The sequence below is a fragment of the Penicillium diatomitis genome (genome assembly GCF_028827545.1).
Source record: "Penicillium diatomitis strain IBT 30728 chromosome Unknown utg000003l_segment0_segment0, whole genome shotgun sequence".
NCBI classification, from domain to species: Eukaryota; Fungi; Ascomycota; class Eurotiomycetes; order Eurotiales; family Aspergillaceae; genus Penicillium; species Penicillium diatomitis.
This window is the reverse complement of record NW_026623175.1, coordinates 3649135-3671299: the sequence shown is the minus strand read 5'-3', so window position 1 is coordinate 3671299 and position 22165 is coordinate 3649135. Positions and strand designations below refer to the sequence as shown.

Genomic DNA, 22165 nt, shown 5'->3' with positions numbered 1-22165 from the left:
TCCCACCCACAATCCAATCCAACGGGTACTACCCTCACCGGCCATCATGGATTCTCTCACGGAAACCTACAAACGTCGTTCCTCAGATGTGCCTCCAGCACGTCAAGGCAGGATGAAAATCGACTCTCTACTGAACCCCTCGGGCAATGACAGCCGTGATGAACGGAGTAGCAGGGCAGGGTCCCCTTACAGCCAGCACGCGGCAATGTCATCTTCGTCACACAGCGGCGGCTACATACATTCACCGAGCTACCCACCATCTCCGAATCAGTATTGGTACGGACGATATCACGATTACCACGACACCAGCCCGGGCGGCGCATCATCGGCTACCACCCGCACCAGCGGTGGCAGCAGCATCAGTAGCAGCAGTTCCCACCACCACCACCATCATCATCATCACCACCACCACCAACAACACAACCAGCACTCGGGGATGGGTCAACACCACCACCACCACATGTTCCTGTCCTACCGTCCCTCGAATGAATCCACGCACTCGTCACCGGACCCGTATCACCCACGTGAGCGGTGCGACTCTGTCTCCTCGAGCTCCAGCAACAACGGTGACCGGCGACGTCCGCCTCGACCCAAGTACGAAGAAGAGGAGATGTACTTCATCTGGTACCACCGTGTCGATTTGTGCCAGGAATGGAAAGAAGTGCGCGAAAGTTTCAACCGTCAGTTCCCCAGCCGGCAACGACGGGGGTTCCAAGGAATCCAGTGCAAGTTCTACCGCTTCATCAAGGAGAAGAAATGTCCCACCCTACGGGAACAAAGACGCATGCGTGACGGCGAGTTCCTGCGCGATGGTGCCTCGATGGGTGTTGAGTCTGGCGCACCCAAATTTGGGGTCCGTGAATGGGCCAATGTGTGGTACCCGTGGATGCGAGAGGACGCCGAAGTGAAACCGAGTCAGTCACGCATGTCGACATGATGATCATTAGTCAAGACTCTTTACAACTCACAATGAAGGGAACCTTGGGAGATTATCTACCACAGCATGTATCCCGTGAAACCCTTCTTCTTTTCCCTTGTTTTCATTTCTTCTCTTCTTTGATTAATATCTTTTTCATTCGTTTTGGCTCTCGGTCATTTATATTTGACCTTTCGCTCCGTTCTGTTTTCTACTAACGCAAGATCATGCTGGGATACCAGGAGGCTATTTCAAGTTTTTATCATTTCGACCCCATTTTTGCGCGCCCATGATACCTGGCGGGAGTCTTTCATTCTATTGCTTTTGTGCAGCTTCACTTGGCAATTGTTTCTTACTATGGGTGGATCCTGTCATTCGCGTTGTTTCGCTGCCTTGCAATACTTACCCTGGGAAGGTTGTCTGATTTAATTTTGCTACTATGTTGACACTTGACAAGACCTACTATCGTCTCAAGCGCGGTGTGAGCACACAACACTACAAAGTTGGAATTTTGAAACAAGAAAACTCTCTATTCATGCGTAACCGTCTCAGTTGTGGGACTTGTTCTCCCGAGACTGACGATCCTCATCACTGCTTGTTTTGACACGTGACGGGACTTGCTCATGTGCTGTCTGCGATGGAGACAGCATGACTTGCTACCCTTGCAACGTATTATCTTCAGGTGGTGTTTCGCATCGCTGCGTCCATGCTTTATTTTTCTCTTCTTGATTTCCTATCGTCAGCTCAAACCCGCCAGCCGAATCCAGAAAGACAGACGAACACGGAAGAAATCTCACCAACCAGGAGCCTGCGCACGTACAAGCTTATCGACGACCGATCACTGGGTGACCTTAGCAGTAATGCAGCACCGGGATTTATTTACACGATTCGTCTTGCCTATTTGGCCGGAGTTGCATACATAGTGCCGGAACTCGCCAATTAGGATGCTTGCATCCCGCCGCCCGGGCCTTTGGTGGCTGTCAACTGCCCTACGAGCAGTCGAGCACTACAGTAGAGGCGCATTGACCACCTCCCTTCTCCATCCTATGGACTGGACAAGCATGCATGCTGCATGGCCATCAACAATCTATCTATCCGTCGATGTTAAGGAGAGGTGAGTAGCCTCGATCTCACCTTTGACAATAGACTTACGTCCAGATCTCAGCATATCGTGTGAGAAAACCAGGCTTCCCCGCACCCAGAGACGGAAATCTGTTTGATGAGCGAATGGTTGAAACATAAGGCCCCCTCATCCAGTAGATCCATGGCCTCCTCTTTAAGGGGAAGAAAAAAGGCCAAGCCCCTGGTTACTCCAGATTTCTCCAAGATCTTTTTCAACAGTCTGACTGTGTTCGACTCCTTCAAATGACCCGGCAAATCAGCGGCACATGTTCACGGTCCTGCCTGAGCTCGGTGGATGGGGCCACCTTCTCCCGTTGGAGGATTTTGTTTCCTAGACTTATGGCGCGAGGATTCCTTCAGCGAGATTTGGAAGCAAAGAGACAACAGGAATCTTCGACACAGTCAGACGTCGACCGTGAAGATTGCTGTGCAAGACCTTACCGTCCGTGCTCTGCGCAGACAACTGGACTCTTGAGTTTGTGGCACTGACAATGGAAGCTTCCGCCCGTACCTCTCCGGGCCGAGGCCTGTCTGGCACGAGTTTGATTGCGGGTGCAGGGGGCGGAACGCTTCGGGCTTGGACTCAGGCTCGGGGCTAGCTGACGCTGGGAAAAAGTCCAATGGCCATGCCCGATTCGACACATAAAGGCGTGGTTTGACTCGGTATCAGCGACCAACCTGAACAATAATGAATGAGTTTAAAGTGCATTGCAACATCTGCGCGAATGACCACACAGTCATACACAGAGCGACACTGATGACGAACGTTACTGTCCTTCCAATCCCACTGGCGGTGAGTCATTCATATCCGAATCAAAGATCCGGAGACTTGATTGCTGTCCCCCGTATGAGTCTCCGGCTTGCTCACAATCAGAAACGGTTGTCGAAACCGGCATGACGAGAATGGCGGTGCAGTGCACTCACTACTGAACTGTGGGGATGTTTGATCGACGAGCCTTCCGAATGGGGGTAGTTTCTGGAGGCCGGGCACTCGAGGCTGCGCCCAGCCCACACAGTCTTCACCACATCAGCAACCAGATTGCGTATTCCCACATTTGGTGGAATCTTCACGATGAGCTTCACGATGAGCTTCCATTCATTTGTGATGAAGACAGTCAATGTCGTGAGATGGGCCAAGCATGGTCGCCTCGAAAGGTCACGTCTTTTCCCCCAAAACACCATGGACCAGCCAAGCGAACAGTGTCCGCAAACCCGAAACTCGACGGATGATCAACTGGTCAACCGAACGTAAAAGTTGATCCAGTGCGAGACTTTCCTGCTTCGTGTTTACTTGCTCTGACAGTCCCACAAGCATGATCAAGAGAGCCTCATGGGGAAAAGAGTTCACTAGAACATCCGAACGACCCTATCGCGTGACGGGCTATTCACAAGTCCGCCCCATACCCAAGAGCCGTAGCGCAATAGCCGAATGTTCTTCAAGTAAGCTACAATCTAAGCGAGATGACCTTCTCCCCCAAAGGCATGCTTTCAATGTGCGCTCAGAGTCTTGTGGAGATAATCACATCGCATTACGGTCAGGAGATCGATGAGGAGGTGACTGAATCGCACAAAGCCCGTGGTGCATCATCCCAAGAAGTGCTCTTTGGTACTGTTGAAACATCCACAAGAAATTCCCAACTTCATATCCAATACAGTCATAAAGCTACTCTTCAAAATCCTGCTCCGGACCACAATGTCACCCGCCCGAGTATCCATCACGGGTTTTCAACCCCCACTGAGGGTGTTTGAGTTGGAATTCCTGCTTCATTACTTCTACGATCCATGATGACCGGCGATAATGTCCTGGCCTGCGGAGAATCCTGAATGCACAGTACAAGTGTGCACGTGCACGTGCATCGCATCGCATCGACTGCGACCATCAAGGCCCCCTTATGTACTAGGTCGGCGTCAAACCCGCATTTCCGACAGTCCTAGGTTCAGCTCGGTGCAGGTGCTTCTGCCCCTACGGAGATGGGCTATTCTAGGCCAGAGGGTTCCCGTGTTGCAAAAGTGCTGGGATGGAAGATCCTGCAGTAGCTGTGGAGGACATGGTCTACGGAATACAATCCTCGAACGAATCCTTCCAGTGTGCTTGTCCTCTGTCGGGTGTTCGTCGAGTGAGAAGCGACTGACGAATCCGTGGTGGGGGCCATTACTGCGAATTCGTGCCGTGGAGAACAATTTGCGGACATCATCTACCAGGCCCAGGTTCGACAAAGTGTCTGTTTGGAGTTAGGACAAGCGTGACAAGCCATTGGTCTATCGTAGCACACTTACGAGTCAGTGGTTATGAAGAATGTGCAGAGTGATCGAGGAGACTGGTCAATCATTTGGCCGACACAATGTCGGCTGAACAAGCTCTCAGCTTCCCACGTCTGTATGGGATTTAACAATGACAGGGCCTTCCCTCCCAATAAGGTAGGCTCACGAGGTGGTTCATTTTTCCATTGCTCTATGCCTTATTCAGTCAATGCTCATGACCGGGGGATTGTCGGCAGTCGATTGGGGGTGCACAGTCATAAATGCTGATTACAGGTACATACCCTAAGCATCTGTCCGACCGCCAACGTGAAGCTTGCTTGTGGCGTACGCTGAGAGCAGCTCTGTCAGGCCATCGCAGCCTCAACCCGAAACCATCCATATTGTGATTGTCAGAGCATTGATCAAAGCAACGACAGCTAACAAAACAGACGTCGCTCGGCATTCACATGAACAAAAAAAAAAAAAAAAAAAAAAAAAAAACAAGAAAGCTGCGGTCGCTCGGCTCGCAAGCTTCTCAGAAAGACAAGTAAAACAGACGCGGCCGAGACGCAACGGACAGCCTGGACCAGCCTGGACCATGCACGATTAATCTAATGATTCACATCTTACCCATACGTGCAGTAGTCCCTCGCACTAGGCGTCCAGACGAGGAAGAATATTTGATGAGCGTGGTGTAACACAGACATGCGCTAAGTCAACCCACGGGCGACGGGAGCACCCCTTGGAGATAACAGCTGAAGCTCCTGGTCCGTGAGATCCCTGTCATTGCATTTCGATCTCGGAGCATCCTCAAATGTGCAAGCGCATGGGTCTGAACAATCTCCGAGCTCCTGATGAGGCCGAACTGACATCCACTTTTAAGGTGGTAGAGACTAGAGAATAGAGATGACTCGGTAGACTATACAGTACTACAGTCACAGTGTACAATTGTACACTGTTCTGTATTGGACATCAATTATTTAAGGATTTACTAATCGGTAATTATTGCTGCGGATCTTTTGACCCGAGTCTAGTTCCTTCTCTCTTGTTCCGCAACGCGCAATCTGGATGAAGCTCCGTTGCAGATTCTCGTAGTGCACAGCCCAAAGTGCTACTACTGAAAAATCATTATTAACCTTACTAGTTAGCGAGGTGGACAGTTTAAGGACACCCTTGGAAAATCCAGAATAACTAAAAGGTCCATGTCCGTGTCCAGAGCCCGGCCTCGGAGTAAAGTACCGCAATCAAAATAGCCCGCGTCGATAAATTCATCCAGTCATCGAATGATCTCTAGTCTCTAGCTAATAACATGAATCGATCGACCAGGCTCACAGACTTCCGCCAAGCACCCACGCAAAAGAAGCCCCGAGGGCGCCACACGTCTCGATTGTTCCGAACTCGACAACCGGCCACGGCGAGCATTCGAGCATCTGGGCAAGTTCCGCAGGTCTATAATCTGATCGCGCCGAGCCTTGAATCAGGGTTGAAGAGTCGTGCCCCATCGAGATGCACAAGGGAAAGAAAAGCGAATTCAAGAGAAACTCACTTAGTAGTGCACCAAAGTCATCAATGACTGGTCGTCTACCGCCTAGCGAGCGAGACCCTTGACCTGTTCTCCGCTCTCGAGTCTCCAGCCACCGCCCCATACCAGTACCTCCGTGAAAAGCATCCACTTTTGATAAACGCGACGGCGTTCATCGCCATTTTAGTGCTTCAGGGAGTTTAGTTACACACTACTGCTCCAGACTGGCAGTAGTTCAAGTTTCACTGTAGTACTGTACTGCTCGCGCTTGTAAAGTACAGGTATTGCTGTCAACTGTGAATGGTAAACTGTAATTGGTTTAATGGCGTAATCCGTGAAATATCATGCGCCAGTACAGCTGGCTTGTTTTACCCGGTGCCAAGACTTCACGGGCGTCCCGGAAGAATATCCGGGCAAATAGTGTTGACCCAAATAAGCCTGCTTCACATTAAGGCCCCCCCCTTCTCTTGTGCTCCATCGGAAGTAACTGAGGGTGAGTCTCAGGAGAGCTCTAAGACAGATGAGTTGGTTTGTACTGCACTATCTTGATGACTCAGGTATCAGCCAAAGCCCTGATGGGATATCTGGGATACTTCCGTCGACTTTGCTGTCTAGGTGGGAAGATGACTTGTCAAACGTGGCAAGGACGGATGATCAGCGTGACGAGGGTAGCTCGCATGGCGGACTAACCTTCCATTTGGGCTCTTTTCAAAGCAGATGAGGTTGCTTGGAAATGAACCAGACGATGCCGAACGGCCCGATGACGACAGCTCGGAGATCGTCAACGGATCATCACAGTTTGAAAATCACTGGCCATTCTTGCGGGCCCATCGACTAGTGACGGATCATGGCAGAGGTTTTGGATTTTGATGAATGTGTGGAATGAGCGTTCCTGCCAGTTAACGATTGAGGTGTATCACCGTTATCTCAAGATGCCAGTGCATATATCAAAAAAAGATTACTGATTTCAAGCCACTCGCCACGCGAGAGGAAAATCGAGCTCATCGAGCCCATGATTTTTTTTGGAAAGCGTAGGGAACGCCATCTCACTTTGTCATAATATCGTGGATGTGCCAGATCCTTGCCAAGCTGGTCCTTGTTGGTAATAATGAGTCGTGAACAAGCTTAAGAGCTGAGGACAACCACTGAAGCACAGTTCCTTTTAGGATGTACTTGAGAACCTCGGATGATAGTCTTGTCACTGTCTACGTCAGATGAATCTCATTTTATGGAAAAAGGGAGAGCAGCTGACCGCCGAAGAATTGATGCAATGTACGGTAGTAAGATCGGCGACGGTCCTGACACATATATCCGCAATCCACTGGATGTTGATGGAGATGTGTAGAGAAGCTTCACCGAGGCTCTTAGCAAGTACCTGCCATCGCAGGTGGAGAGTCTTTATTGCGAGTTAAGTTGTCTTGATTTGCCGCGAGATTCACGACGTGAGGTTCTCCTATCATGAAATCCTAGCTTCTGTCTGTACTCGCTTTGTTCTCTTGAAAATTGCCTCTTGCACGCGTGTTTCGAGATTACTTTCGTTTTCCATGGGTTGAGCAGCTGAAGTCAATGAACAGGTGAGGGCAATGGTAGACAATTTGAATGAGCAGTGGATGTTGATCGGTGCCGCGAACCAAGGCGTCCAGCTTTTGATTGACTAGCTTAGTTACTTGATCCTCCTCTGCAGTCGGCTGCGACTCGATAACCTTGAGATGGCCGGGGAAGGTTGATTTGGCACGCTCTTCAGCAGCCTTTGTATAAGAGCGCATATCGATATATTGTCCGGCGCGGGTACTTTTCGGGTCAAGATACTGTCTTTCAGGGCCCGGGACTTGGACTGCCGGGCCAGCATCTGATTGACCTCTTCCATAAAAGCTTTTTAATTTTTTGAGATGTATTCTTGTTCTTCCTCCGTAAAATCGGGGATAGGCCGTGGCCCGGACCACTTGGGCGCCATTGCAGTTTTGTAGACTTGTGCTGATTGTGTATGTGGCGATCAATAATGACTAGGTCGCAGTCAGGACTCGAAAAGAATATGATGGGAGACTTGAAGTTGTGAGTGTATTCTGAAGGAGAGAGAAATGAAAGAAGAGAAATGTGGAGCGGCAGAATGATCAAATTCATGGGTGAGCTTCATCTGAATTCGAAGGCTCCACGAGATAGCTTGAAGGCTGAATTCCGCGTAGCAAAAATCTGGTGTTCTGCGTGTTTGTGCGCGTAAAGAGAGCCCGATGACCTCTCTCGTGGCGCAGAGACACTGGGACCGATAGTCGCACCTTGGAAGTGATAACTCCTGATGTTTTATAAAATTCCGCATGGCGTAACACACAGTAACACGCCAGATTAGCAGATATTGCTGAGAGAGCTGCACGACAGCAAGAAGAAGCGGGAAAAATGAGACTAATGAGAAAACCTGACCGCTCAATAGATAAGGTCTTACGACTTATCAGCGTCAACCTAGATACTCTCATGTCAGTTAACGTATTTCGAACACTGATTTTAGGCGATTGCAGATATTTCTGTATGTGGCACCAACGGGTATACAACGAGAGGAGGATAGATAGCTCTCACAGCGGGTCATGATCCGGACCAATCGACTAGCCCTTCGTTCTGCCCATTTCAAAGCAGGTGATTATGCTTAGAAAAGAAGCAGACGATGCCGAACAAAACGATAATGATAGCTCGACGTTGAGAACTGCAGTGGGAATTGCAGCAATAGGGCTAGCTTGATGAGATGCTCTTTGCGGATTCATCCTCCTCTCTTAAAGAGTCGCCATGCTGACTTGGCCCCGTTTCGGGGAAGGTTTTTGGGTTGGCTTCTTTGCTCGAGGCCTGTTCAATTGATGCCAGACATGTCATCAAGAAAGAACGAAAGTCTCTCAGTACAATGACAAGAGCGGTGTGAAAGGAAATAAAAGGCCTTGAAGCTCGAAGTAGGAGAAGGGATGTTGACGGACTGGATTGGACGCTTGGATTTAGGACAGTGTGTTTTGAAGGAGAGAGAAAAGCAAGAGGAGAGAGAAGAGCGGCAGAAATGACCCAATTCACAGGTGAGCACCATCTAAACTCAAAGGCTTCCATAGAGAGCTAAAAGCCCCAAGGATAGCAAGCTTCAAATGGTGTGCGTAGAGGTGCATGACTGACATGGAATGCGCTAGGTCCAACTGAGTTCCGTAGATGTCAAATATTTTTACACAACATTTCTCGTGATGTTATACCGTGGGTAAAATTCGCTTTGGGCAAACATGTCTGCCGAGAAGAAAGTAGTCTCAGAAGCGCATGGTTTCTTCTAAGATGGTGGAGAGTCCTTCACGGTTCTTGTTTTCTTTGATCACAGTATTGAAGCTTGTGCGGAATCAATTTGGATTTATAATCACGGGGCTTACTCCAAAAGACTACGAGGTAATGTGCCAACTGCTATTGGTTTCACTGAATAAATATGTGTGCGGAAGTTTCCAACTTGGCTGGAAGCAGTGGTTCTCTTACAAGACTTGCATCAGTGTTCATTTTTTACTGATTTCCCAGAGCCATCCGAGAGCCAGATGTATTCAATAAACTCGATCAGCTCTGCGGGAAGGCAAGATTGTTTAGGGGAATTAGGGCACGGACTGATATTCGAGACTTTGAAACCCCCAGGATGAAGTGAAAGGAAGCCCTTCTGCGTAATTTCAAGCAAGAAGAACATCATTCGTGTCTTCAAGTCTTGTATCTTCCAATATCAAGGGATATGAGTCCTTCCAGCAGGGATGTTTCTATCGAGTAGGCGTGGTTCCTATAGTAAGTTAGTAGTGCTTCTCGGAACAAAACCTCTGCGCTCGAATCTCATCACAATTGACACACTGTCGTTTCTGCCATAATATTACATTTGAACACCCTCAACGCAACATGGCGGTGAACGAGTTCATACCAAGATAAGACAGTCACCGATGACGTTTTTCTTCGAATCATCTCCCCACTTGTAGGTCTTCTATCGAGCCATTGAGCTTTGCTTAGCTACCGCGCACGTGAGACGGAAGTCTAACAGAAGGGCCGCACGAGAAGCATCGTGCCTGGTCTTGTTGAAAATTGACCATGGACAGGAGGATCCGAGAGCCACGTCTACTTGGCCTGGTTGTTTCAAACACTCTCAAGCGTGCAGACCCGAGATCCGTGGGACAGCAATTCACGCCGAGAATTAGCGATTATGCGGGAGCCGAGAGAATCTACTCACTACTATGGAAGACAGCATCCGAGCGTGTCCGTTCTCTTTTCGGTCTTAGTAATTTCGTGTCCGAGATTTGTCCTCGCCCGGCTGCCCGCTGCCTCAACACATCAGCATGGTGAAATACAACATCGTGACACCATGTGCACCACTCGAATGAGCAGCTTCGAAATGATTTGCGAGAACTGCCCCGCGATGGGTCGTGTATCTTTGTTCGCCCCCAGAGGATGGATAAGTGGGGGTTCCGGGATGGTAGTGACGTAGCCCAGTCCAGAAAGACTATTAAGTCGAGACGGAACCTCTGGTCATCTTTTTGACACAAGATTCATCAGTATTGATTCAAACTAAAATCTTACCCTTGGCAAAATTCAAAAAAAAGGTCGGACCATTCGATACCTATTACTTTCGCTTCTGACCAGTTGTCCTTTTGCTGGATTGCTTGGAAATCGCAAATCTCTGCTGTCGTGGCCTCAATTGCATACATCCCCGCGCTGACGATTGCCCACCTATAAAACTCTCCTCCCTTCATCTGTTCAGAGGTCCTCAAAACATACCATTCCCGGATTATCGTCGAATCCAACCAAAGTCCCTACATCTCATCATGACTGAGTACAAATTTATCAACTCGGACGCCGAGAACCCCGGTGCAGGCGGTTCAATTGCACCCTTCTTCTCCATCACGACCCCACCATCAACGGACATTTGGGAAAAGCCTCCCTCAACCAGCCGCTTCTCGGCACCGATCCTTTACCAATCCATGCCACTGGGCTCCTTCAAGCGTGTTCGCGTTGCCATCAATGCCCAGTGGAAGCAGCTCTACGATCAAGGCGGGCTCATCCTCGTCCTGCGCAAGTCCGACGGAACCCAGAAGTGGGTGAAGGCCGGCATTGAAATCACGCACGGCAGACCTCACTTGGGCGTTGTGGCCAAGGACCGCTGGGCGGACTGGAGCTTGTTGCCTGTGCCTTCTGGAGGTGGCGCCGCCACGATCGAGATGGTTCGCGAAGACGACGGTAGTCTGTGGATTTATCTCGTTGAGGGAGTACAAAAGTCTCCGATTCGGGAGGTCACATGGCTCTTCCAGGAGGAGGACGTCAGTGAGCTGTGGGTTGGTACCTATGCTGCGCGACCTGGAAAGGAAGGAGGTGAGCTGTCGGTTGAGTTTGGTCATTTGAATGTGGAAACCGTTTAGATTCGGTGTAAGGTCATCAGTAAATAAGTTCAAGGCAAGGCGTACGGTCATGATACGAATACAATGTTGGCAAAAGCCAATAGATTCTGTTTTATTCGACCAAGGGATTTCCTCTGGTGCAACGGTTATGGTGTTTGCTGTGATAGCTCACAATCAAGTCACGAAGCGTCTTGATCGCCAATCGACGCTTCTGCAAGTTCTCTTTGATCGAAAAGTATCGAAGGGTCATTGCCTGGTCCAAACTCCAATGATGTGGGCTCGGTCGTGAAGGACCATGAGCGAGAGAAGGTGAACATGCCGGGGACGGTGTGGAGGGTGAACGCATAAAGACCGCGCGAAACCGGTCACCTGATCGCCTGCCCGAGACAATGGCTTGATGTCAGGATACTGTGGACTCAGTGCGCTTTGAAATCAGTGCTCTGGGGAGCGTGGATGAATCATCTAAATCGTCCGACTGCCTCTGAATTCCTCCTCTGAATTATCTCCAACTCCTCCAGAACTCGATCATACGTACCCCACTCTCCCGTTCTGGTATACGCCCCGTACACATAGGCTATAGCCTGACTTCTCTTGCTACTGAGGTCAGATGAAAGCAGGTTACCTTCCCGCTCCACCGATTTTACCAGCTTCATGTACTCGTCTCGCTCACGCCAGGCTTCTGGTAGTTTCTCATCCAATTGTTGACCATCTTGGCCATACTTGTTAGGCAGATCAAATGGGACGGGTACGGCTGTCAGGAAATCGGTGAAAGCGATCATCTCACGTTGCTACTATGGAGGAAGTCATCCTGGTCTAGAGGGAATGGCGCTTCGTTGCACAGGGACAGTCGGCCGGTCAGCGCCTTGACCAGTGATGGGACATTGTCGATAATGGCGATCATTCTTTCCGCCGAAATCGGAGCAATTCGAGGATTCTGGTAACCTTGTTGAGTCCACTCGTGACCAAGTCTAAGGCTATGATATGCACTCCAACTGGTCAGCAAGATCTGATGCAATTTGACGGAATCAATCAGCGGTTTGGCTGTCACTTTCTTGCAGGGACACCTGAACGGGTATGCCGGAGCTTGACTCGGTAGACATGATGAATGATAAGATGTAGGTCTCCAAAAACTACGTGGTCTTGGAGGAGTATATGCTCGGTCGGAGTAAAACACTTGGGTGAGGGCTGTGGGGGGTTGTTATTTTTAAGGCTAATCCAGTCGATCAGCCACCTTAGCAAAGAGCTGCAGTCAGTGCACGGAAGGGGTGAGATGCACTACACATTTCTATTCTAGTATCTGCCTAGGTACCTACCGTGATTATATCATTTTACGACCTCCTGCTTCTACTTCATCCCTGTGTAAGTCAGTGGTGGATTCCTGTGTGCCACGACTATGAGTATGAACCGGTCATCTGCACGCAATCACCCACCGCCTTCCAAGTGACGAATCACGGCGGTTGCCATCATCTTATCGATCAAATCCAATCTGATACTAGGCTGATTCGGTCTTGGCGTCACGTCGTCCACTAGTACTCTAACGCCTTCTTAGATTCGAATCGGATTGAACCAAAAGTAAGCGCATTGATCAACGAGGCCTGGTATTTGTAACTCTCGGAATATGGCTTCGGGCACCAGGCCCAGAGTCCTGTGATTCACGGTCAAAGTGTGCCATTAGGTACCCATTTTTCCTTCTCTGCACTCAGGTGCCCTTCGGGCCGCACGCTTGTCCGTCGCCACATTCGACAGTGCCTCCACGTCAGTGACCAACCTTCATGTCAGAATGACTTTGCCTTGGGAAGCGCGCGATTGACTCGTTGTGTTCCACGATCCAAATGTACATACGAATGCTCTCACCTTCTTGACATCTCTCATGAGCTACCACACTAGACTGCGACGCTCACGACACTTCCCGAATCCCTCAAAGGTCCCTCGGCAAACAACTTCTTTGACACCCTGCGTCATCCGTTAGGCACGATCACAAGTACCCGTCTGCCGTCCCGAGCCTCGCCGGCTGACTCACCTAATCTGATCGTGGGGCAACTGCTGATCGAGATTCCGGGTACAGACTCCCAACCGGACCGTGCCTGATACCCTTTCCAGGGTGCTCCTCTTCCATCCCTCCGCTCTTTTTACGTGACAAATCTGTTGCCCTGCAGATAATTGTGACTGGCGCCTGGAACCTGGAACAGGTTGTGGTAACCAGTTTTGCGCAGCGGTGACTGTTCCTCACTAGACGCTTTGCTTCAGAATCCACGAGTGAACGAATCAGGCCGTATCATTCCGAATCAGACCATCGTGCTCGGCAGGCCGCCGCGCAGTGGTGAGAGCCTGTAAGGTACTGCGCACTCCACCGCCCCCTCGTGGTCCGAGGAGAGGAGTACTACTTATACATCTTCTACGAGTCTACGACTACACTCACTCCTCACTTACTCAGTACACTCAACACTGTCATACTGATACTGTCCTCTTCGCATCATCATATTTCAGGATCGCATGTCACGGCTCACCGCTCAGCGTTGCCCCTCCACTTCCCCCCAACCCCACTGCCGAGACGGGCTGCTCCTGTCCATTTCAGGCCAACCTGCATGCCTTTTTTATTGATTCCCGCGTCTGCCCTGGTTCCCTGGTTAAGGTCCTACCTTATTACTCCGGACAACACCCCTGCTTAATCGACCCTCTTACTACTTCCTGTCGTCAACTATCTTCTCGGCACACCTCGGTCTTGTCTCTCCCGAAGACCTGTCTCAGTGTCAGTGTCATATCCAGCTCCTCCGTGCAGGGTGCAGCTGCTGCATTCCCGCGTCCCGACTTTTGATTTGGTGTGGCGATCCTCGGCGGGTCACGGGCTTGGACGCGGCTTCCGACGGATTTGTCCACTCGGCAAAAGGCTGCTCCACGCCGTCCAAATAGTGTCGCCTGTCGATGAGCACCCTGGAAGCTCTTCCATCTGATAAGAAATCAGGACTATTCCCGACCGGGGTGTAGTCGCATGAAGTTCAGCCGGAAACTTCGACTGCCAGATCACACTTTCTGGACACCTCACCTTCCAATAGAGTTGAAATAGAGGTGACGGACAACTTTCAACATACACTGCCTCGATCAGTCGATCCATCTTGCGTGGCGCGCATGCTAGGGCCTTATTGCATACACCGACTTCCCTGAGCTGGTCTTCTCTGCCTCTGACTAGTCACCTTGTCAGTCGTGTGGAATTCAGACGGCCTTCTCCGTCTGCGCATATGGGCAGCACTGCACGAATCGGAAATGCCCCTTCTCGACCATCGTTCCGGGCCGTCGTACGGTGCGATTGAGAACAACGACAAGTACGGCGCTATGGACGAGGAACGCGATCAGCTCCTCCAACATGGGGATGCTACCGACGATGAGACCGCCAGTCTCGACCCCATGGGCGAGGCGCAAGAAGGCGTCTTGAAGATTGAGGCAATTAACATGACGTGGACGACGCGCTCATTGACCATCGCATACATTAGGTAAGTGCTGCAAAATGAAGAAGTGTGTACACTGTGCAAAGCGTACCATACATGTCAACCCGTTTCGACAATTCTGACTTTTGGCGAAGCATCTTTCTCATGGCTTTCTGTACCTCCTTGGAAGGCCAGACGGTCATGTCACTATCAGCATACGCAACGAGTGCTTTCAGCAAGCATGCATTGATATCGACAGTCCTAGTAATACAGAATGTGGTCAATGGTGAGTGTTCCGTTCATAGCAAACACGAATGGCTGGATCGGGGTGTCCACATACGAAAGGGAACCCTCGATCTGCCCTTGTAAGCGAAATATCACTGACTCACTCATGAAAGCGGTGATCAAACCACCAATGGCAAAAGTCGCCGACGTCTTTGGTCGCTTCGAAGCCTTTTGCGTCAGCATTCTCATCTATGTGTTGGGGTACGTACAAATGGCCGGTTCGACCAACGTCCAGACCTATGCGTCCGCTCAGATCTTCTACTCGGCCGGATCAACGGGCTTGCAGATTCTCCAGCAAGTCTTCATTGCGGACAGCAGTGATTTACTCAATCGAGCCTTCTTGGCGCTTTTGCCAGAGTTCCCCTTCTTGGTGACTGTCTGGCTCGGCCCGACCATCGCCGACTCGGTCCTTCGTTCGTCTTCCTGGCGATGGGGATACGGCATGTGGGCTATCATCTTGCCGGCTGCATTCCTGCCGCTTGCCTTGTCCCTTTTGCTCAACCAACGCAAAGCTCGTCGGTTGAATTTGATCAAACGGCCGAGGCACAGACGCCAGCAAAGTCTTCTGCAGGTCGTGAAACGAACCTGGTATGATCTGGATGTTGGTGGACTAGGACTCCTGTCTGCCGCGGTCACCCTGATTTTGGTTCCCTTGACTCTGGCATCAAATTCACAACATGGGTGGGGAAGCAGCCGTATCATCAGCATGATCGTCATTGGTGTGATCTGTCTATGCATACTACCATTCTGGGAGGGATCGAAGAAACTGGCACCGAAGCCGTTGCTCTCGCTGCACCTTCTTCGGCAACGAACCGCCCTCGCCGGTTGCGCATTGGCGTTTTGGTATTTCAGTAAGTTCCTCGCTCAAGCTGGTTCGGGTCGAACTATTGGCTAACCCTCTGTGCCAGTGGCTTTCTATTTTTCTGTTCAGCCATACCTTTATTCCTACCTTCAGGTTGTTCAAGGTTACGATGTGGCCACTGCCGGCCGCGTCACCCAGACCTTTGCCTTCACGTCGACCATTGCGGCATTCTCTGTCTCTCTTCTCATCAAGTACTCCGGACGATATCGAATTTACGTCACCATCGGCAGTGTCATATACATGATGGGACTCGCTTTCATGCTCCTGTGTCGGGGTGAAGGCGCCTCTCATGCGCAGGTTCTCGGCGCTCAGATCATGGTAGGTTGTGGCGGCGGCCTGCTGAACGTCCCTGTTCAACTCGGAGTGCAGGCCTCTGCGAGTCATCAAGAAGTTGCCGCTGCGACCGCCATGTTCCTCACATCCATGGAGATGGGTGGCGCTGTGGGAGCTGCTATCTCGGGTGCCATCTGGACTTCTCTCATACCCAAGAAGCTCATGAAATATCTGCCGGACGAGACCAAGTCCGAGGCCGGAGAGATCTTTGGTAAACTGACCAAAGCGCTTTCTTATCCGCCGGGGTCGCCCACTCGCGACGCGATCAACCTCGCGTATCAGGAAACCATGCATCGACTTCTCAAGTTGGCTCTTTTGGTGACGCTACCGCTCATTCCACTGAGCTTGCTTATGGAGAACTACGCACTTGATAAGGTAAGCCATACTTGCGCGAGGGACTATTTGATCTTTCAACATCAAAGAAGCCTGTACACTAATTTTGTGTCATCCTAGATGACTTCGAGAGCTCACGCAAATAATGAACGCGACGATACACCTCCCGTCGAGACCGACCCCGTTGTTGATGACCCACGATACAAGCAGACCTGAAGTACATGCACAACCCCCCCCCCCCCCCCCCCTACACCCATATCCACCTACCTTCAAGATTTCTAGACTTTACGACCGCTGCACATGATTGCCACGATATCACGAACTACATAGGGAATGCCCGCTACACTCGTCATTTATCACCTTTTCTTTTGCTCTTGCTGGACAATGATCTCATGCGAACTTTCAATGGACTGAATGTTGTGCATCCCGGGGCGCAATTCGCTTCCTTCTGACACTGTACTTTTGTTTAAATTTGACATACCTACTCATAGACTGTTCTCATTGATTCCTCGTTATGTCTGTCGGGTGAAATTTTGGTCTTTGACCTGAGCTACATTCTCAATCTGAGTCTCCTTCTGCTTGATCACACAATCTTCACATTTCCAAGGTTGCTACCGATCACTACACCTCTGCGATTCCAAATCTCACCAGACGTACCAGGGGTAAGCGGTCGCATTGAGACATTATGCTCAATCAAGTGCGTACCTGCGTGAGCATCCGCTTACACAGCATCGGGTCACTTTGATCTATCAAGATTCCTGGTGACACAGGCTATTCTAAGACTTGACCAGTCTTGGCGTGCTGTGTACCCCAGCCAGGGTATTGCAGGAATGGGCACTCCTACAGATCACCGTTATCTTCAACTTGATTTAATAGCCAACATTCAAATGTCGGTTCCAATGTGTCGAACATATGATCAGCACGTATAATTCAATCGGTTTCCAGTTGCCACACAAATTCACAAAAATTACTGTGTACTTGTATAGTGTATACTTCTTGCCTCGTAGGCAAGGTACCTAGGCTCACTGATGGCGTGCAAAATTCGAGATTCTTCATTACCGAGGCACACTAATTATCGCACTGTTCATCTCAAGATTTGATATCCGACCCTCGCACCCCTTCCGCATCCTTCCCCTGAATGGCCCCCATCTCCGTCTTTCCTTATCCACTCAATCCCTCCAGATCCAGGGGTAAGTCCCATCTGGGGTGGAAAAAAAAAAGTGCGCAAGGTCCATGGTGTCGTTCGCGCCCGAGTGTCAGTGTGACTGCTCGAACCCAGATCAGTCAGCGTAACTGAAACAGGTCCATTTCCGCTCGTGGGCATTCTATCCCCATTCCCTACTGCATGCCCATGGCCATTCTGAAAGACGACTGTGAGGGGACGGGGACCGGGGGGTTCACACTTCACCAGTTCACGGTGAGAGGGCGCTCGAGCCTGAAAGCGGAAGGTGCTTCAATTTTGGGGAGAAGTCGATCTGATACGTCGTGTGGGAAACGATTTGCGCTAAGGAGGTATCTCTGTAAATTACTGCATATTGAAGGCGGATCTTGCTGTGGGCGAGAACTTTAGGGCACTGTTTGAGGCTCGTTTCACCTTTGAAGCAGACTACTCAGTACTCACTAATCAGTACCTACTCCTAGTACCTACTACCTATGGTAGAAGAAGCAACTGTGTCTCTGTCTGTGATTGAGGGGGTTAATTTCAATGCAGTGGCTGCGCACTGAGTCTCGTCCAGCAATTGTCACAATAACATCGTTTCCTACCTGTGGAATTGCTATTGTCCCATACTCCAATGAAGTCTCATACATCCATGACAATAGCCTAGTAGCCTAAGCCTACAGGATAATGGACCGATTATGATTGAGAACGTGCTGTTACTCGCGAGCGGAGCCAAATCTGCCCCATTGGAGACAAGTGACGAAACAGATGATGATTGGCTGTTTCAGAACCGCTCGAGATTTGAGCTTTTTCTCACTTTCAAGCCCACGGCGCAAAAAGGTAGGTTTACAAACCTCCTCGCGCTTAGGGGGGTTAGCTCGTAGGAAAATCGCGGACTGTGGAGGCTGTCTTGAGATACCGTCGACGTGAATGGTGACGGAGACGTCAATTTGAGGAGCCCGGGGCTGGACTTTGACACGTCTTTTGCCGCAGAGCTCGGCCATATCTCAATCTCCTAGCCGCTGGTTCAATGTTCCAGCTAGAGATTGCTCTCGGTCAGTCACATTCCTCTGTGCAGGTGGACCAGACTGGACGTTCAAAAGTAGATAGGTTGGTAGTAGGTGTGAGCAACATGGTCCGGGTGGATCACCTAAAAGCCATCGAGGATTAGACCCCAATGATGTGAGAATTGAAGTAGGTGAGGACATCGGATCGACTTGTGAGCTTTTAACTCGTCCTTCTCTGTGGAGGAGGGACTTGGAAAGTGCTAATAAGTCAAGGTCAAGAAGGTAGTGGTACTCTTATAAGCGTGTCCTGCAGGTGGTCGATCTACTGCACCCGCGCACGCAGGGATCGTCTTCCAGCTGGCGGGTAGAAGCTGTTCAGTCCATGATTCTTCCCATCGTGAGTGAACATGGAGCGGCGATCTTCCGACCGTTGAAACATCGAGGCTGAATCGTCTCACAAGGCATCCATCATCGTCTCGTTCGTGCACACTTGGTGGCCAATCCTTCGGCACACATCACGTGTCCACAAGCTCAATCGGTATCATGATCACTCGCCCGCCGAATGCCGAGTCGCTGACTTACTACGACAGTACGACTTGGTTACTACGAACGAGACGACTACTCGTGCTTCTACTACAGTCAAAATCCACGCCGTTCTGGGTGAAGCAGATGGTTTATTTCAACTTCCCCATCCAGTGCTCCTTTCAACTGTCCGGACTCCAGACTCTAGACTGTCCCGGATCCGAGGTCCGGCCCTAGTCTCTTTTTTTCTTCCCTCAAAGGCCCATTACCCACCTCAACTCACCCCCTAAAAGTTGACTGGCTGATTCAACTGGCGCTTGAGTCGCGTTCTCCCACAACAAATGCGACCGGTGCAGGCTGCAGTACTTTTCCCAACTACGAGTCAAGCGCAGAGATCTTTGTACCTCGCTGTGGGATCCCATCACGCATAGTAGACTTCCCAAAGCTTATACAAGAAAGATATGGGGATCCCAAATGGCTGAAATACTGTAGAATTGTAGATACATAGTCGACACCGGTAAATCACCCTGTCCATCTCGAAACATTCCGTTGCTGTCGAGAGATTCTTATCGTCTCCTATCCTGACCCTTCCGTCGTCGTAGGCGCATTGGAATTTCGCGGGCTGCTCACCGTAAAAGAATGCATTCATCCCCCCCCCCCCCCCCCCCCCCGTTGCGCCGTCCAGCACTACTAAACTAGTAAACGCCCTCCATTATTGTTGTTCTCGGCCCACCTTTTTCCTCCACCGCTGCCGCTGCCGCTGCACCTCCAACCTTCTCTCCAACCTAGTCTGCTCTGTCCTTTCGCACCTCGCCCTTACACCTCTCCCTGGACCTCTGTCTCGTTCGCCCATTCCACACATTGAGAAATTCGCTTCTGTCACTCTGAACCCTTCCATCTGGCTCTGTATTGCGGCAAGCGAAGAAAATGGTCGTCGCTACTATCAAGTATGCAATCTAAAATGCCCATGAGCAACACACTTTCCTCCCTTCCCCTCTCCCCCCTCCCCCCTCTTTTGCGCCCTGTTGGCTATAATCGCATCGACGACTCGTTCTCTGGACCGGGAATGATGAGTTTTGCAAGGCTGGACAGGCTGGTTTCTTTAACACTACTCGCCCTGCGCGGATCGATTTGGTACGGGAGGCTGACCCTAGATCTCCTTTTTCTAGGTGTGTGGTGGTCGGTGACGGTGCCGTGGGTAAAACATGCTTGCTCATCTCCTACACGACCAACAAGTTTCCCTCTGAATATGTGCCTACCGTCTTTGACAACTATGCTGTGACGGTCATGTGAGTTCAAGTTCCCTGCCACTTCCGCCCCCACAGTTCGAGCGCAGGACTGCAAAAGCTTTCTCCTCACGGACGTTTCGACCATGGAGAGATAGCTCGCAAGCTGCCTGCAATCATCTTCGGCCCATGTCCACCTCATTGACTTTTGCTTCCCCGCGGGAAAAATCACAGGATCGGCGATGAACCCTATACTTTGGGGCTGTTCGATACTGCCGGTCAGGAGGATTATGATCGTCTCCGTCCCTTGTCGTACCCTCAGACCGACGTCTTCCTCGTCTGCTTCTCCGTCACCTCACCCGCCTCATTTGAGAACGTACGGGAAAAATGGTTCCCCGAGGTGCATCACCATTGTCCCGGTGTGCCGTGCTTGATCGTGGGTACCCAGACCGATTTGCGGGATGATGCTAGTGTTCGCGAGAAGCTGGCCCGCCAGAAGATGCAGCCCATTCGGAAGGAGGACGGTGATCGGATGGCGAAGGAACTGGGTGCGGTGAAATATGTCGAGTGCTCTGCTCTGACGCAGTACAAGTTGAAAGACGTCTTCGACGAGGTAGGTGGTCCTTTTGAGAATCAGTCTCCTGGTTCTCAATTTTTGCCCATGATTTGCGATCGCCTCATGGCGACGTGTGCCTCTCCGGCATGACGCCAATGCGGAACTTCTTCCTGAAGCCTCTCCCGCTCCACCTTCAAAATGCAGGATTCACAGCTAACTTTGTGGTTTCCCTTTCTATCAGGCCATCGTTGCTGCCCTCGAGCCGGCGCCCAAGAAGAAGTCCAGAGGCTGCCGCCTGCTGTAATCCACTTCTACCATCTCTTTCTCCCTTTCTTTTAATTTTCTTTCACAGGTCAGTCCGATTACGCTCCCTCTCTCTATGACTCGGCTCACTTTGCAGTCCTAGTCTGGAGAACGGTCTGGTGGTTTAACTATCTTACAATGGTACTTTGACTGACTTGGGATATTTTGGCTCCATTTCTAGATACGACGGAATGAATATTTGTTTTGTTTTTTTCTGCTCTTTGATATCTGCCATGATTTGAGGTGGCAACCCCCCCCCCCCCCCCCCCCCCCCCTCTGGCTGGACTACATCTCCTGGGATTTTCGAGAGACGGAAGAGGAGCAAGGACGTCAAAAGGATAGGAGGCATGGTCTCGTCAAATTGACGAGCAAGCAGAATCACATCGGGAGAGGGCCGGCTATTATCACTAAGGGTCGCTTGCCATGGATGCCATGACGGCCGGTCCGGTGCTCGTCGGCAAGTTCCACTACGCTCGCTTCTCATTTCCTGCTGATTCTGCTTTCGCCTGAGCTTCCACTGCTTATCAGAGCAGCCGCATTTTCCCTGTTGGCCTCGGTGCATATGTTCTGGTTTAATTGACCTCAGCTAGCGTCTAAGCCACTGATTCCCCTTTTCTTCCTCCTGCCCTCGACAAGACTCTCCACCGTGAGGGAGCACTCACCCACGTGCCTTCTCACGGTTTATTATTCTCGATCCCTACACCGCGGTCATTCTTTGCCAGATTCTTTTTCCCGGCATCCTCTCATCCCTTCATCCCTCCTCTATCACCGTTTGTGCAGTCACTCCTTCGGAGCGAGAATGACTGCAAGAGACGCGACCTCTTGTCGCACCCTTCTCCAATATGCTTTCTCCCTCCCTTTTCGCTCCCCTCGCGCTCCTCAGACCCTCTTTGATGTGGCAGTCTGTCTTGATTTTCAAACATCTTCCCCCCCCCCCCCCCCCCCCCCCGGTCCTGCTCACAGCTCGATTCCCTCTCGTTGTTCTGC

At 50.7% G+C, this 22165-nt stretch overlaps 7 protein-coding genes across 7 annotated transcripts; 4 read left to right on the top strand and 3 right to left on the bottom strand.

The window, feature by feature from the left end:
• Nucleotides 1–46: 46 nt before the first annotated feature.
• On the top strand, nt 47–937 carry N7539_003311 (uncharacterized protein; the record flags this gene model as incomplete). The annotated part of the gene is made up of 1 exon (XM_056932913.1): nt 47–937. One exon carries the CDS (start codon nt 47–49, stop codon nt 935–937), a length of 891 nt encoding a protein of 296 aa, XP_056792872.1.
• Nucleotides 938–7330: 6393 nt separating this feature from the next.
• Nucleotides 7331–7567, bottom strand: N7539_003310 (uncharacterized protein; the record flags this gene model as incomplete). The annotated part of the gene is made up of 1 exon (XM_056932912.1): nt 7331–7567. The coding sequence occupies one exon, from the start codon at nt 7565–7567 to the stop codon at nt 7331–7333; it is 237 nt and encodes a 78-aa protein (XP_056792871.1).
• A 3033-nt stretch (nt 7568–10600) lies between these two features.
• Nucleotides 10601–11191, top strand: N7539_003309 (uncharacterized protein; the record flags this gene model as incomplete). Its single annotated transcript, XM_056932911.1, has 1 exon — nt 10601–11191. One exon carries the CDS (start codon nt 10601–10603, stop codon nt 11189–11191), a length of 591 nt encoding a protein of 196 aa, XP_056792870.1.
• A 2673-nt stretch (nt 11192–13864) lies between these two features.
• On the bottom strand, nt 13865–14282 carry N7539_003308 (uncharacterized protein; the record flags this gene model as incomplete). Its single annotated transcript, XM_056932910.1, has 2 exons — nt 13865–14117; nt 14260–14282. 2 exons carry the CDS (start codon nt 14280–14282, stop codon nt 13865–13867), a joined length of 276 nt encoding a protein of 91 aa, XP_056792869.1.
• Nucleotides 14283–14431: 149 nt separating this feature from the next.
• Nucleotides 14432–16621, top strand: mirC (siderochrome-iron transporter MirC; the record flags this gene model as incomplete). Its single annotated transcript, XM_056932909.1, has 5 exons — nt 14432–14658; nt 14748–14878; nt 14991–15728; nt 15786–16447; nt 16526–16621. 5 exons carry the CDS (start codon nt 14432–14434, stop codon nt 16619–16621), a joined length of 1854 nt encoding a protein of 617 aa, XP_056792868.1.
• A 1659-nt stretch (nt 16622–18280) lies between these two features.
• N7539_003306 (uncharacterized protein) lies at nt 18281–18568 on the bottom strand (the record flags this gene model as incomplete). The annotated part of the gene is made up of 1 exon (XM_056932908.1): nt 18281–18568. One exon carries the CDS (start codon nt 18566–18568, stop codon nt 18281–18283), a length of 288 nt encoding a protein of 95 aa, XP_056792867.1.
• A 1452-nt stretch (nt 18569–20020) lies between these two features.
• Nucleotides 20021–21179, top strand: cdc42 (Rho family GTPase CDC42; the record flags this gene model as incomplete). Its single annotated transcript, XM_056932907.1, has 4 exons — nt 20021–20040; nt 20263–20382; nt 20554–20932; nt 21117–21179. The coding sequence occupies 4 exons, from the start codon at nt 20021–20023 to the stop codon at nt 21177–21179; spliced, it is 582 nt and encodes a 193-aa protein (XP_056792866.1).
• Between the last annotated feature and the right edge of the window lie 986 nt (nt 21180–22165).